This window comes from Notechis scutatus, chromosome 2, assembly GCF_049901735.1.
Source record: "Notechis scutatus isolate UNSWTSFEM ecotype Mainland chromosome 2, rNotScu1.2, whole genome shotgun sequence".
Classification (NCBI taxonomy): domain Eukaryota; kingdom Metazoa; phylum Chordata; class Lepidosauria; order Squamata; family Elapidae; genus Notechis; species Notechis scutatus.
This window is the reverse complement of record NC_142010.1, coordinates 103,413,563-103,428,330: the sequence shown is the minus strand read 5'-3', so window position 1 is coordinate 103,428,330 and position 14,768 is coordinate 103,413,563. Positions and strand designations below refer to the sequence as shown.

Sequence of the window (14,768 nt, the reverse complement as noted above, 5' to 3'; positions counted from 1 at the left end):
TTTTCATATCTTAAATATGAAACATTTCTGTAGGTCCCATCAGACATCTCCTGAAAGTAAAGTTGGAGGGCAACTGATGAGATTGGCATCTCTCAGAGAGAACCAGTTCCTAATTTACTTAGAGTTCCAGGTGATATCAGGCTTGCTTATCTTCTTCTTCTTCTTGGTTGTTTACAATTGCATTTCCTATATGCTTGTTTGTTGTGTACCTATGACCCATAGGTGTGAGACATTTGAACCCTTGAACTTTCAGCCCAGCCCTTTGACATTTCTGAACCATCGACATGTATTTGCGCTAATCCACAGCCATTAGAAGGATATATTATAACACAGAAAGAATCATAAACATTTGTATGTAAATCTTTTACTTTATGAGAATGCTACAGCAAAAAAATCCATATATGGATCTTGTCATGTCAGGCTGTGGTTCCCCATATCAATCCCTGCGATGTTCCAAAAGTGACATAAGCCTGCCTGAGTCTGGATGGGAGGTAGAAGAGACTGGCAGTGGATATAATCTTGAACTGCAGATGTTTCATTTCCTGTGACTTTTGGCTAGGGGTGGCAGGCGTTAAAGGACTTAGGGTGTTTTTGCTGTGGTGATGTTAAAAGTAACATAGAAAATAGTGGATAGAATTCCATCCAGATTCTGCTTAAAGGAGCACTGCCTGTGGGTAGCATTTCTCTGACACCCAGGCAATGAATGCCAGAATGACCAAATCAAGGGCACCTGAAGAGGAATACCAGAATGACCAAATGAAGGTCAGACGGCTCAGCAGAATCTGGATGGTCTGAACTCGCCTTCTTCTGCTCCATGTCCCAAGGCAAGCTTGTTTTTCAAAGGAACTGCCTTGCTCTCTGCATAAGAAGCGTCTGACAGCCTTTTTTTCCTTTTCTCTTGGCAGAATAAAAAAGGGAATGTAGAAACCATAGCTACCTCATTAAAGGTTTTCATAACTTTCAGCACAAAACCTCATCACAAAATTCAGGCCTAATATATTAATTTTAATGAAAGGGCTACTCCAATTTCTGGAAGGGTTGAGTTTGAAAACACATCAGTTAAAATAACTTTATATTTTAGTTTTATTTTTCCCTGAACCCTTATTTGTAAATCAGGCAATTCTAGCACTGAGACGGAACAATCATTCACAATAATATATGATAGAGACTCTCAAGGCACTAGAATCCTAATAGGCAATTACTGAGTGTCCATGCCAAGAACTGGTAAGCTGTGAATCTAGAGAAAGAAATATATTTTTTTTAAAAAAACCCTCTGTAATAGCTGCTCTTAAATCAAATCCAAAGCACGTAATGATTTATTTTTATATATATATATATATATATATATATCTGCCAAATTGGAAAGACTCATGCCAACTTACATTAAATAAATCAATAAAAGCAAACAATTGGAATGCAAACGTGAAAAAAATAAAGTACGTGGAATAGGGATGGGGCCAAGTGGGAAAATGTATTATTTCAGAGACCAGAAGTGGTGCCATAGAAGGCAATCTTCAGGATCCTGAAAAATGGCAGTTTAATTGTTGAATGGCCCTGGACCATCCTCTCCCTATCAGTTCTTGTAGGATAAGTAGAGAGAATTAAGAAACGGTATTCCATAGATAACCAGATCTTGGAATCCTATTGGTGACCAGTGTTGGTACAGAGATGTTGCATGTGCATACCATGGTGAGCCTATAACTGCTTGTGCAGTTGCATTCTGGGTTATAGCTTAAATCTTGAAGTGGTCTTCAATAATAATAATAATAATAAAATTATTATTATTATTATTATTATTAGTGTTGTTGTTGTTGTTGTCGTCATTGTTCTTGTTCTTGTTCTTATTATATATCTATGTTTATATCTATGGAAACATATATGGCCTTTCCTACCTACCTAAAATTCCTTTATACTTTTCAAACTATCTTAGGAAATACAAGGTACATAAGAGTTTTAATCAGGATTCTCAGAGACTTCTTCAGACTTTCTTAGCTGTCATGATGGAAACCATAAAACCATAAAATTGATTTAAAATTACATACTGATAGATTAAAATTACAAAGTAAGGGGTATAAGTGCTGTAGTTTGTAGATGGAAGGCCTTTGAAAGACGTGCTTCTAAACATTAGCCTGAACAAAGTACTTCTCAAAGTATTAAAACAGCAACTACTTTTGTGAAGCCCATGTAGCTGCTGTGAAAGTTGTCTCCAATTGTTTCCATGTGCATGCATATATACAGGCACTGGCAATTCCTGTGAAAGTTATCTGTGGAGGTACATATTTTTAAGTATCTGTGCAGTTCTTGCAAAGGATGTGCTTTGTGTGATGAACGGGGAGGTTGCTTCATTTATGCAAAGATATTTTGTGAAGTTCCTGATTTTTGAAAGCATGGTACAGTCCTATTCTTTACTACTTGAACCAGACTATTTACACTAGATAGCAATATCCAAGATTTTTATTGATCGGAATCATAAAGGAGCAAAAAACACAAACAATCCCACCACATATGCCCTTGCAGCCTCCGTAAGTTTGAATATCCATCCAAAACAATGTCCATATAAATCTCAGTGTAGTAAGGGGTCTCAGTACTATCATTTTTTTCTGTGTTGTAAACGGAATATGAATCTTCGAGGGAACTGTAACCTGCAGCAATGAACAAGATGGAACACATTGTCAATTATACCAGTGCACTTGGAGCAACTCTATTTAAACTGGCATAATTAGTTTGGATCTTGGCCTCTATATATTATCCAAACTGGCTGCATTTGAAGATAGGAATCTGTATCAAGGCCAACCTGACTCTCCCATCTGCTCAGATAGGTGAAGCATACTTTTAGGCAAGATTTTTTTAAATCTATCATTGGCATCAACACTGTGTCACTGTCAGCGTAGGCCTACACATCTCTTACGCAAATGAGTAGGATGCCTTTGGCTGTTCTGGAGAAGAAGCTGGCAAGATTAAGTCCATCATTCCTCTCCCTTGCAGTTGGGAAGCACCCAGCTGAAATGTCATGTGTTGCGTATGTAGTAGAACAGTCATCTCCAACAAACAAGTAAAGGAATATATCAAGGAAAAATATTGTTTTCTTTTTTCTCCTTTTGGGAGGCACTTGTCTTAAAAACTAATAAAGGAGAGTGATGTTTGCATTTATGATTCTGCCACAGTGGTATGCTGAATATTGCAAAGTTAGGGAAAAAATGGTATAGAACTTCAGTTTGATAAGGCTAATATAGCTGAGTTGGGTATAATAATCACAGCTAAGGTCATAACTTAGAATTCTTCTGACACCAGTTCAGTATTCCTCAACTAACTCAGAAAAGTCTCCATGCTTTCAATTATATTAGTCAATTATAATTTCACTCTCAAGGTAAAGAACGAAATATCATAAGGGTAGACAGAGTTAGATTACACATATTCTTTTAAGTATTTGTTCTGCCGCTTCTACCAATCTTCAGTCCATCCCCTTCTTTCTTGCTTCATGGAAACTGGGAAAAATCTCTTCAACTTCTTTTTGCATAGATAGAGTAATATGGGCATAGTCATATCACACACTTCGTGACTGGATCCTGAGTCACAAAGAATTAATGAGCATTTATGTCTTTCGTAGGATTTGTAGAAAACGTAAAATCCAAATTCAAGGCAAAACATGACATCCTGATCATGCATTACAAACAGATGGATGTCTTTCTGCAGGAGATAACTTTTAGCTCTTTAAAAAAAAAAATCAGAAGAGAGGATTGTTCCAGCTTTGTGAAGGAAAGACAGACATCTTAAAATTAAATGAAGTTTAGTTTTAATTTTAAATGAAGCATTTTAAAGACTGGATGAGCTTCTATGTTGGAGAAGTACAGTAAGAAATTGTTCCAATAGAAGAGAATATATATGTATATAGCTCAGAGTTGAATTGTGGAGTCCTTGGTGCTCCCTGAACTTGGCAGTTTGCTTTCAGATGTTTCATTAGCACTCTTGGTAACATCATCAGTGATCATAAGGGTGGGGTTTGCTCTCTGTTTTATATAGTAACTACAGGACTATAATAGCTATAATAGCTACAGTATATAAAGTATATGTTGTATAAGTATCATGCACATGTGTAATGTATACAGTACTACAGTTGCTTCTGTATATAAACAGGGAGCAAACTCCACATTTAGTAGTTTGATAATAAAACATCTGTAAGCAAACAGCCAAGCTCAGAGAACACCAACAGCTCTACCAGAAGTTGTTCATTAAAATAATAATACACTCAGCTTCCAAAGATTTACAGAATAATACAAGCATGGAGAAGGGAAAAGTTTTGCCATTCGTGCAATTCATGTTGCAGGCAATATTGAGCAGAGCTAAAAACAATTTCACATTCAATAATTCACCTGGGAGAGGATCACAATTTTCCAGGAAAATGCTGTAATATACCCAGCTCTAAGAAAATGAGATGTCCTTGCCGCAAAGATAAAACTATAGTGAGTCACAGATGGGAAAATCCTTTGCATCCATCTGTGGCACTGAAAATGCATTGTTTATGACGTTGATAAAGCTATAGTCCAATGCACACTTATTTATGGAGGATGCTTGACTGATTTTACTTCTAGCATGATTGGATCACATGATTAGAGCTCCTTGGTGAACAGGGCTAATTCTCAGAGTCTTTACTTATTAAGATCCAATCTAGGCTTGACAATAATTGCACACTTCTCTCCTTAATACTTGTTTTATTTTTATTTTTAAAAAGAAAAGTCATTTGGGGAAGATATGTTCGGGAAAGAGTCTGTTTAATTCTTTCTCCTCTTGCTTATGTCTTCTTCAAATTTTTAAAGTCATTTTCTCCTAGATGGGGGAAAAAGATAAATAATCTTTTCCTGTACAGATTGGAAAGTAGCTTGGATAAAGATCTAAATGGAAAAATGAAAGAAAAGAAAAGAGTTATAAAAAACATTCCTTATGTTATTCTTCTTCTCAAGACTACATCTAGTTGCAGATGTTTTTCATTTTTTTAAAAAAACCCAAACCATAGGTGGAAATAGAATACTTCAGGTATAGTTTGGCCCTGCAATTCTAAAAACTCATAGGGATAATTCTAATTAAAACTTTCACATTCTAGAAAGTGTTTCCTATCAAATATAGCTACTAATAAATATTATGATGCAGAGCAAAATGATGCAGGTATAGGGCAATTCAATTTGTCCTCAGCTTCTGCAACATTCATTTCAGGTTTTTTTTTTTTTTAAAAAAAACCTAACCCTGAATTCAAGTGTTTTTTTCTGGTTTTTGTTTCTAGTATATGCAGAAAGATTCATTTAAAAAAAAATCCCCTCCCCATTTTTTAATAATTTGTGAACCATTTTTTAATATTGAGAATGAGAGCAGAATAATTCTCTTTTTTCAGGGAATGGTAGTGACTTGGTGTGGCAAGAAAGAACACACACATTTACCTTATCATCATTAAAGGGGGAAAAGGCAGACAAAAGCAAATGCATATTAATCTATACATGTAAATGTATAAATATAAATACAGCAGTGGATATGACTGTAATCAGGCAATCTGTTAACCTCCTCATCTAACATCTGTAGACTGCTGCTTGCAATATAGTTACAAGCTCTCCTTGCTTGTAATGTGTTTACATACATGCACACATGCACACACAGCTTTTCAAGCAGAGAAAGGCAGGAAACCTTTTTGTAATCAGTAATGGCACTTTTTAAAAATTAGTTTTATTCTTGTAATCGCCAAGAACCAAAGGGGGAATGGGGCTGATGTGTGTATGTCAACAGAGAAATGTTAAGCATCCAGTGAAGGCTTCTGATTTAAGCTATTGTCTTTAAACATAAACCTACCATATTTTGGTATCATAGTCTTGAGGTCTACAAAAATGAGAATGGGGGCAGATATACCCTCTACTCATCCCTAAAAATTTGACGTATGGCCATGTTATCCTTGATCTAAGTTAGATTATTTTTTAAAAAAATGATCTTTGCTTATTTTTATATTAAAGGTTGGTATTTTAATGACTATCTATTTATAGATCACATTAAGAACACATCTAATGCAATTCAAAAACAAAGAGGCAATAAATCAAGGACTAATACAATAAGCATGTATCTAAAATATCCTCATGGACACATTCCTTAACCCATCCTCTGAGAAAAGAGCAAGGTTGTCCAACATCATAGGGTTCTGTAGAAGACATAAAGAATGGTTTTGAAATCTGTTACCAAGACAGCAATCAGACAAGTGTACTGTATAGCTTAAGTCCTGCCAAGAAACCAACTTGAGAAAATATATCAGACTGGTCCCTGCCTAATTCACCTGAAGTTGAAGGGCGGGCCACCTATTTACACTTGCAAGATTCTGTTACTAAAGTTGTTCTAACAAAATTTGTTTTATTGGACTTATATAGCATTGATTTTTTTTTAGCCTGACAACTTCTTGTGGAAATACCTCCTTCAGGGATACATTCACCACTGCATGAACTCATCCACACATCACTTCCTGGATGCTGGGGTGGGGGGAGAGATGAAAGACAGACCCAAGGAACCTGTCCATTTCTTCAAACATCTTCCAGATAATACCACAAGATGGTGTGTCACTTAACTCACAAGAACTTGCCTACTCAGTCTAATTATGGTGTTTTCCTCATCAGGTAAAGCAGTGTATGCAGCAGACTACTTAGAAAGCTAGAAGAGATTTGGGGGTCTTCTTGATAGCCATGTGAACATATATTCCTTTAGACCTTGTCCTGGCAGAAAAATATGTTACCATGATTTGTGCTGCCCTGATGGCTAAGATCCAATACACTTCAGTAATGAGGATTTCAGTTTGTTCTGTCCTTAGAGATTTATGTGGAATGGTTTAACAGTACCTTTTGCTAGACTCTACTAGCCTATTTTCTCCTCCTTCCTAGTGTCAATAGATGACATGAAAGTCACCAATCATTTCCTTCAAGTATGGTGGGATGAGTTTGTATGAGTACAGACAGTACCTGAAATGGAAACTTTAGCTCCCTTCCATGTATCAAGAATAACAAGTTGTCAGTGTAGAGTTGCTCTGCAACAATAACCTGTCATTAGGACTATTTTTGAACATAACTTGGGAATTATGTGCCCAAAATATTTAAGGTTCAGTTCATCATTAGGTCTCCTAGCAAGCAGTTTTACTTTACCTGACACTGAATAATTTGTTCTTGCAATTCAAGGTATTGTCAACCATTTTCTTCAGTGCCACAATTTAAAAGCAGGATTTTTCCTTCATTCAGCTTTTCTGAGGGTCTACATATCATAGCCATATGTTACAAGTGGGAAAACCATGGCTTGGCAACATATAATTTGCTGTCATTGTGATGTCTCTGCATTCTACTATTTGTCTTGCTTTGTCATGGTCTTTCTGCCAAGTGGCAGATGATATTTTATTTCATATTTACAGTCAGCAATCCTGAAAATGTTTGAGCCTGTATTTAACACACCCATCTAATTCTCTTGCCGCAGCTCAAAAGTGGTTTTCTACAATTTCTTTTGGGGGATTGTTTTCTTCTTCTTTTAATTTTTTCCCTCTACCTTGTAGCTCTGGGATTTCCTCCATATAAAAAATAAAACAGTTATAACCCCTTTTTGCTTTTTTTAAAGTCAGCCAAAATCTAATTTTGTACACACATACCAACAAAAGGAAATGTGACTACTGTAATATTATCCCTTTTTTATTTTAATCAAAAGTCAGAGGGGATTTTACTCATATTTTTACTTGCTGCTTACTTGTTTTATAAAAGCTTTGCATGATTGGTGTTTCTTCCTTTTAGGGCTCTAGCCGATATCCTCCGGCAGCAGGGACCAATCCCCATAGCACACTGTGAAAGAGAGACTATCTCGGCTATAGATACCTCCCCCAAAGACAACACACCCATCCGAACATCTTCGAAAAACCACTATACGCCAGTGCGCACCTCTAAGGCCAACCCAGGTAAGACTAGCACTTCTTCAGCGCTTGCATAAACATACTAAGTGACTTATGTATGGGTTCTGAGGGAGTGGTAGAATATTATTAGTGCTATATTTGTGTGTGTGCATGCGTGTGTGTGTATGATTTATTTTATTTATTTATTATCACATTTTGAAACTGCCCTTCTCCCTCACAGAAGAGCTCTGATTGATGTACAAATTAAAATATATACTGGATCTGAGGACTGAGGAACTTTTTTGAGTTGTATTTGAAGATGTAGTTGCATTTAAATAAGTGTACATTCTTTTGCTAAAAGAAGCTGCTACTGATACTTGCTAAAAGAAGCTGCTACTGATACTTATAAGCCATTTCTCTTTTATGAAAACCCAACATTATTCATAAGAGTAAAATAAAAACAAAAGCGTACATTTATAATTTAATGTAATAACACTAACACAAAGACTAATATAAAGATAATACATTTTTAGAGAGGGTTTTGTGACTGTAGAGATTGCCACAGACAGAGGATCATAAGCTCCAGGGTGACTCATTGATGTACACTGTGGTCCCATTGATGATACTATGACTTACTGAGTCATGTTTAGCTGTTTCATGAAGATTGATAAAGCCAGTAGGCATTCTGTTATGATCTTGCAGTAGTAAGATCATTATTAGGCTAGAAGAAATTAAGGCAACAAGCAAATTGCACATGTTTAGGAGGTAGAAAATATTATGAATGGCAAATGAATTGTGCAACATGTGTCTGTTTGAAAAACATGACCCAAATCTTCATTCAAGCACAGCCTTCATTCGTGCCCCCGATCTCCTTTTTCTGGGAAATAAGACATACTTCATATTCTCTATTCCTTGAGCCTTTAGAATTATAATAGCATGTTATATGGAATAAGATGTCCTGGTTCAGTCAGAAGTGATAGGGCATAACATATCATTGAGTGCAGTTTCCTGTCTCTGATCATCTGAGAGGTCAAAGCAGTTGATTTCCACAAGAGGATTCTTAGATGTTTTGTAGGAGGCAGTGCAAATTTAAGATACCCACTTCTATAATATTTCAGAGAGTTTTCGATTTGGTTGTGAAGAAATTTGTATTTACTATATATAAGATCTAGGAGATGATCAGGCTGAACCTAAGGGAGGGGTCAAACCTACCATCAGTCTTTGTACCCCACAAGAGATCTAAGTCCAGCCCACCTTAAATTCCTTTCTAAACTCCCACCCACTTCCCTAGCCCACTAGTAGTTCAGATTCTGGTAGAGAGGTTAAGCTTGCAATAAATTTCTCCAGCAATTGACATAAGAGTTGTTATATGAAAGAGCTGGGAGCTATTCAAATTTAACAGTTTACGATAAAATAAAGACATGACTAAAGGATGACTTACATAATATATTGAAACATATAGATTGAAATGTTATACAGGGGTGTAAAACTTGCGGCCCATACGTGCAGATCACGCATACCCGGCTCCGCAAAGGCAAAGTCATGATATTTCACATGACGTCACGTGATGCAATCGAGTTTGACACCCGTGTTATAAGATATTGAGGCCAATGAGATAAAATGTTAGAAGTTGTAACCTCCTCTCTTAGAAGCCCTCTGAGTCTCCACACCATGTTTCCACCTTCTGCACTGAGAAAGTAGTTTGCTAGTTTCCTCTGCCATCATCTATTGTACAGTGAAATCTCATTTGATATCCACTTCTTAACTCTAATGTATACTGGGGTTGGGATTAAAATGTCAAAAGACAGTAATTGAAATCATGTCATTGGTGCCACTTCCTGACCATGTAAGCATGGAGACATGGTGATAGTGGATTCATCCCTTCCTCTCTCAGTTGGCAGATAAATCAAACTCATAGCAAATAAACAAAATCAAGTTTTACTATTTTTTTTAAAAGTATGTTAAAAACTTTTGTTAAACTTTTAAATGTTAAAATGCAGCCATTCAATGGGAAAGAGATAATTACAGAGCTGCCTAGATTATGGTACCATAGCAGTATGCAAATTACTTATGAAAAATTGCAAAAAAAACAACAACACCACAGAACTCCAGAGAGAATAAAAGAGAGTGCAGGTGTAGAAACAAATGAAGAATCGTCTATCCAAAATATTACAGATTCCTTGAAGAACAATGGCCATAGCCTGAGAGATTTAAGAAGCCAAAATCAAAGATCCAATTTTTCAATTTGTTGATTGATTGCGTGCTGTAAACTCCTGGCAATCATAAAGATAGATTTTTCCAGAATCATGTATCCCCAATCCAGTCTTTCGGGTGTCCCAACAACACACCAATTGTCACTGTAATTAAATCCATCCAGTTTGCTGCTGGTCATCCTCTTCTTCCCTTTCCTTCTAATTTTCCCAACATTAGGGACTTGTTCAGAGAGAGAAACAAAATGAGATTTAGCACAATACAAAACAGAAATTAAAAATCATAGGACCAATCCTAACTATATACTGCATATTCATCCATTTTTACAATATAGCTTTGAGATTCTTAGAGTTTTAAGGCAGTTCCTCACAAAACCTATTTCTATGAATTTCTTCCATGTTTTTATAAGGACTCTAGCAGAGGAAATATCTGGGGTATCTGTGTACTTCTGTAATAGCCATTATTCACTCATGCGGATGCACATTTTGTGTCTGCAGTCTGGCATGAGGACTATATTCACAATATATGTATTTGAAGGGAAAATACTTCAACTGAAGGAGATTTTCAGCAGAGAAACAGCAGAGGGGAATGTATGTTGTTATGTTGGCTACTGATCCAAAGGAGGCACCATGCAACTTGTTTCATCTTTATATTGAAACATTCATGGAGCACAATGGCAGCCTAGTGGTGAAGACCAGTGTTGAAATGCTACCGGTTCAGACCAGTTCAGTAGTTAAAAAAACTCCGATGATCAGCTGAGAGAAGAAAGAAGAGAAAAGCGCAGGATGGGCCCTCCCACCTGCCCCTGCACTTTTCTGTTCTCTATCCTCTCAGCTGATTGGCGTGGCAGAACCTCAGCTGGTGTTTGGAAAGCACGCACACAAGTGCGCGATCACCGAACCGGTAGGGAAATTGGTAGAATCCCACCACTGGTGAAGATGCTCATCTCCTACTCAGAAGGTTGAGAGTTCAATCCTAGGTAGCAGTAAATATTTTTCTCTCAGGGTACAAAGACAAAATATCTACTGCAAACTCCATATAGGTATCAGGAAGGGCATCTGGTTAGTAAATGATCAGATCCATTCAGTCACCTGGACTCAACCCAAATTAAGAGAATACAGGATTGTAAAGAGAAAAAAATATTGAGACATTCCTCAGGCCTAGGTAGCCCCCAAGATACCCCAGGCTCTTCCAAATCTGCTATTTAACTGTAGTGTGATTTCCCTTGTGTGGAATTCACAATATTTATTTGTACCTGGAAACGCAAGTACTCTTTTAGAAGATGTACACTGGGGAGAACTTCAGTACAACGCTAGTGGATGAGAGAATTATTAAACCCTGCACCTTCCTAGCTATCTGTGATACACCTTCTGTTCAAGCTGTTGTCTCTTAAAATGAACACTACTGAAGTTTAAATGCATGTTGTTTGTACATCATGTGCAGTCAGAGAAAAAACAAGACAATCTCTTGAAAATCAGAACATTTTGAATATATTATTGCTGGATACTCAGTGGAAGTTGCCAGGAAAGCACAGCACTAGGATGAAAATGAGGTCAGAGCTGTAGGCTTGAAATAAGTGATTTTTCATCCTTCATAAAATTATAGTTGTTAGTAGGTCAAAATAGTATCTGAATCAATACTGAATGTAGTACAGTATATACTATACTGTATAACAGTATAGTTAAATAGTAACTGTATTATCTGTGTCTAGAGTTTTGTGAGGTTGCTGTAAAGATGAGACTGATTAGTCCATGGCACAGTATAACAAGAGTAATTGGGAGTAATGTTATAGTTGTTATAATATTCTTAAGTTCTTTCAGTAAGAATGGTTAATCATCCCATTTGGAAAATAACTGAGAAAATAGCCAGTACAGTAAAGATGGGTACATTTTTCCCATTCTAGTTTTATCAGGCAGTTCAAAAAACATAATGAAAGACATACTTTATATACTGATTTTCCATTATTCTTTCAAACTACCAAACTCTTTTTTTTAACAGATAGCATCCCTCACCACAGAATATATAAACTGTTTCAGCAATAAGTGATACAGAATCCTGTGTGAGTGGCCACAAATCCCTAGCTAAAAAATAATGGTGGTATTGTAGAAGTATTATTTATTTATTGGATTTTTATCCCAGGTTTATTAATTTGTAAGGAACCTAAGACAAAAAACATTACTAATACTCCTTCCTCCTCCTATTTTCTTCACAACCCTGTAAGATGGGTTGGGCTGAGAGAGAATGACTAGGTAAAAGTCACCCAACTGGCTTTCGTGTGAAAGGCAGAACTAGAACTCACAGTCTCCTAATTTCTAGTCCAGCACCTTAACCACTGTACCAAATTGACTCTCCTGTGTACTGTTAATAGGAAGAGATCATTGGTTCAATTTCATCAAAGACTGAGAAAATTGCTGATTATCTGGAGGATTTTAAATTTTAAAATTCTCCAGATTTTAAATACTAGCAACCTGTTTTTGTTACAGAAGGAAAGTCCAAATTTTCTAGAAACCTGAGTATTAACTAGTAACTGATAAAACATCCTAGGAATTCTAACAGTTGTCTTCTGCTAGCAACTGAAGCTATGTTTTAAGTTAGTTTCTTCACTTGTTTCTAGAGAGCATAGAATGTGAGGGAGATGTGATTGTTTGGAATGATTATGTTAGTCTGTTTAATGACCACAGCTGCCAAATGAAAAAGAATAAAGATTCTGTGAGTAACTTGAATATTGCTTCCCAGTGTAAAAACCACATTTGTTGATAAGTATTCTAATCATTTTTTTTCAGAACTATTTTCCTCAGATGGGAGAGAAGGAGGGAAAGAAAGAAAAATAGACTGCAATTATTGAAAATTAGGAATCATGAAAAATAGACAATCCTTTTTTGTTTTGAATGAGAATCAGTGATAACCTGTGGCCATATCAATATCTGTGGTTTAATTGGGGACAGAGATGAGTGCTATAGTACTATGTATCATAACAGACCAGCTAGTCCTTTGAATGTCTAATAAAAGGGACAGCTAAGGCCATATCTATATCTTCTTTCCTTTCTTTTTTTTTTAAACAAATTTTATTAATTTTTAAAAGCATACAAAACATACAAAATAAACATAAAACCTTTTTTCTAAAAATTTCTAAAAATTATTTGAAAGTTTTACAACATTAACACATTTCCTTACAATCACATATTTTCCCTTTCTAACTTGCTTTATTTTCTTCTATCTTTCTCTCCATTGTCCTTTTCTAACCTTTCTCCAAGGTTTTATTAGCTCATTCAAACATAAACACATAAGAACACAAAACATATAAACATAAAAAAAACATCTTTTCTGAAAGTTGCTTAATCCCGGGTCAAAACTCTTTGTACAGACACCAACTCAAATTCATATTCATTTTATATGCCATTCCATATCTTATTACCATTTTCAATTTTTTATATAGCTTCTTCTCTCTCCTAGATTCTCTTAATTTTATTTTATTTACCTCATCTCAATTCAAATCATAATATTTATTATTCTTTGTCTGTTTATTTCCAGCTATCGATTTATCTTTCTTCTTTAAAAAAAAAGCTTCTCCTGTACACTAATTGGAGTATGACGCCTTTACCTCTTTCCCCTACATTTATAATGCTTAATATAAAATACCTAACTTACATTGGGATTCTATTTGGTACATTCTAAAATTATACAATATTATCAATACCAATACTAATCTATTCATTAATATTCATATTCTTTTATATCATAAACACTTAGCACATTACTTTTCAATTAATTAACATACTTTTGTGGGAGCACCTACTTTCCATAATTATTCCCCCCCACATCACATATTTTAAATCATTATTTCATTAAGGTATTCCTGCTTCTCCTACTCCAAATCTCTCCTTTCAAAAAAAAAATTTTTTTTCCACTGAAATAACACAATCTAATTAATATTGACATTCATTTGTATCTTTCTCTCCAACTCCTTTATATCTTAACCATTTTATCCATTTCAATTAAATTACATGCCTTTTGGGAATACTTATATTTTCCACAATTATTCCCCCCCCCCACATCATATCTCAAATCCTTATTTCATGAAATGTTCCCCTTTTCTTAAGACAAGTTTCACTAAGTTATATTAAACATTTTATCACACTTTAAATTACACATTATTTCCAACTTTCTAAAATTATTTCTAAATACAAATATAAAAAACAATCTTATGTACCTTTAGAATCCCTTTATCAATAAAGTTTACCCATTATCTCTAAAAACTTTTGTTTCTTTACATCTTGCTCTCTACTATTGAGGCTTCTCGTCCCCTTTCTCCCTTGCTTATTCTTCTCTCTGTCCTCTTTACCCCTTTGCCTCTCCACCTCCCCTTTTCTCTGCTTTCCTCCTTTCTGTTGTCTTCTAACATAATATCTCTTTTTCATCTTGTTTTTCTCTTTTTTGATTGCTTTTATAGGTCTTAAAGTCTCTTTTTCCTTTTCTCTTTCTCCTTTCCTTCCCCAGCCAAAGTCACTTGTTCATCAAAAATGGCTTCTTCTTTGTCCCAGTCGTCCTGTTGTCCATTCAATTTTACATAAGTGTAGACCGCCATTTCTAAATACTGAAAAAGAGTATCAAAAACGTCCTTCCCTTCTTGCTTTTCTTTTTCATATTTTTGATAGAAAAGTTTCAATCTGTCCAC

At 35.5% G+C, this 14,768-nt stretch overlaps 1 protein-coding gene across 1 annotated transcript in view; it reads left to right on the top strand.

The window, feature by feature from the left end:
- Nucleotides 1–14,768, top strand: part of SHISA6 (shisa family member 6) — a 379,433-nt gene that overhangs the window by 12,635 nt on the left and 352,030 nt on the right. Inside the window, exon 3 of the mRNA XM_087955657.1 lies at nucleotides 7,788–7,948. Within this exon, the coding sequence (XP_087811783.1) occupies nucleotides 7,788–7,948 (161 nt within the window). The remainder of the gene's footprint in view (nucleotides 1–7,787; nucleotides 7,949–14,768) is intronic.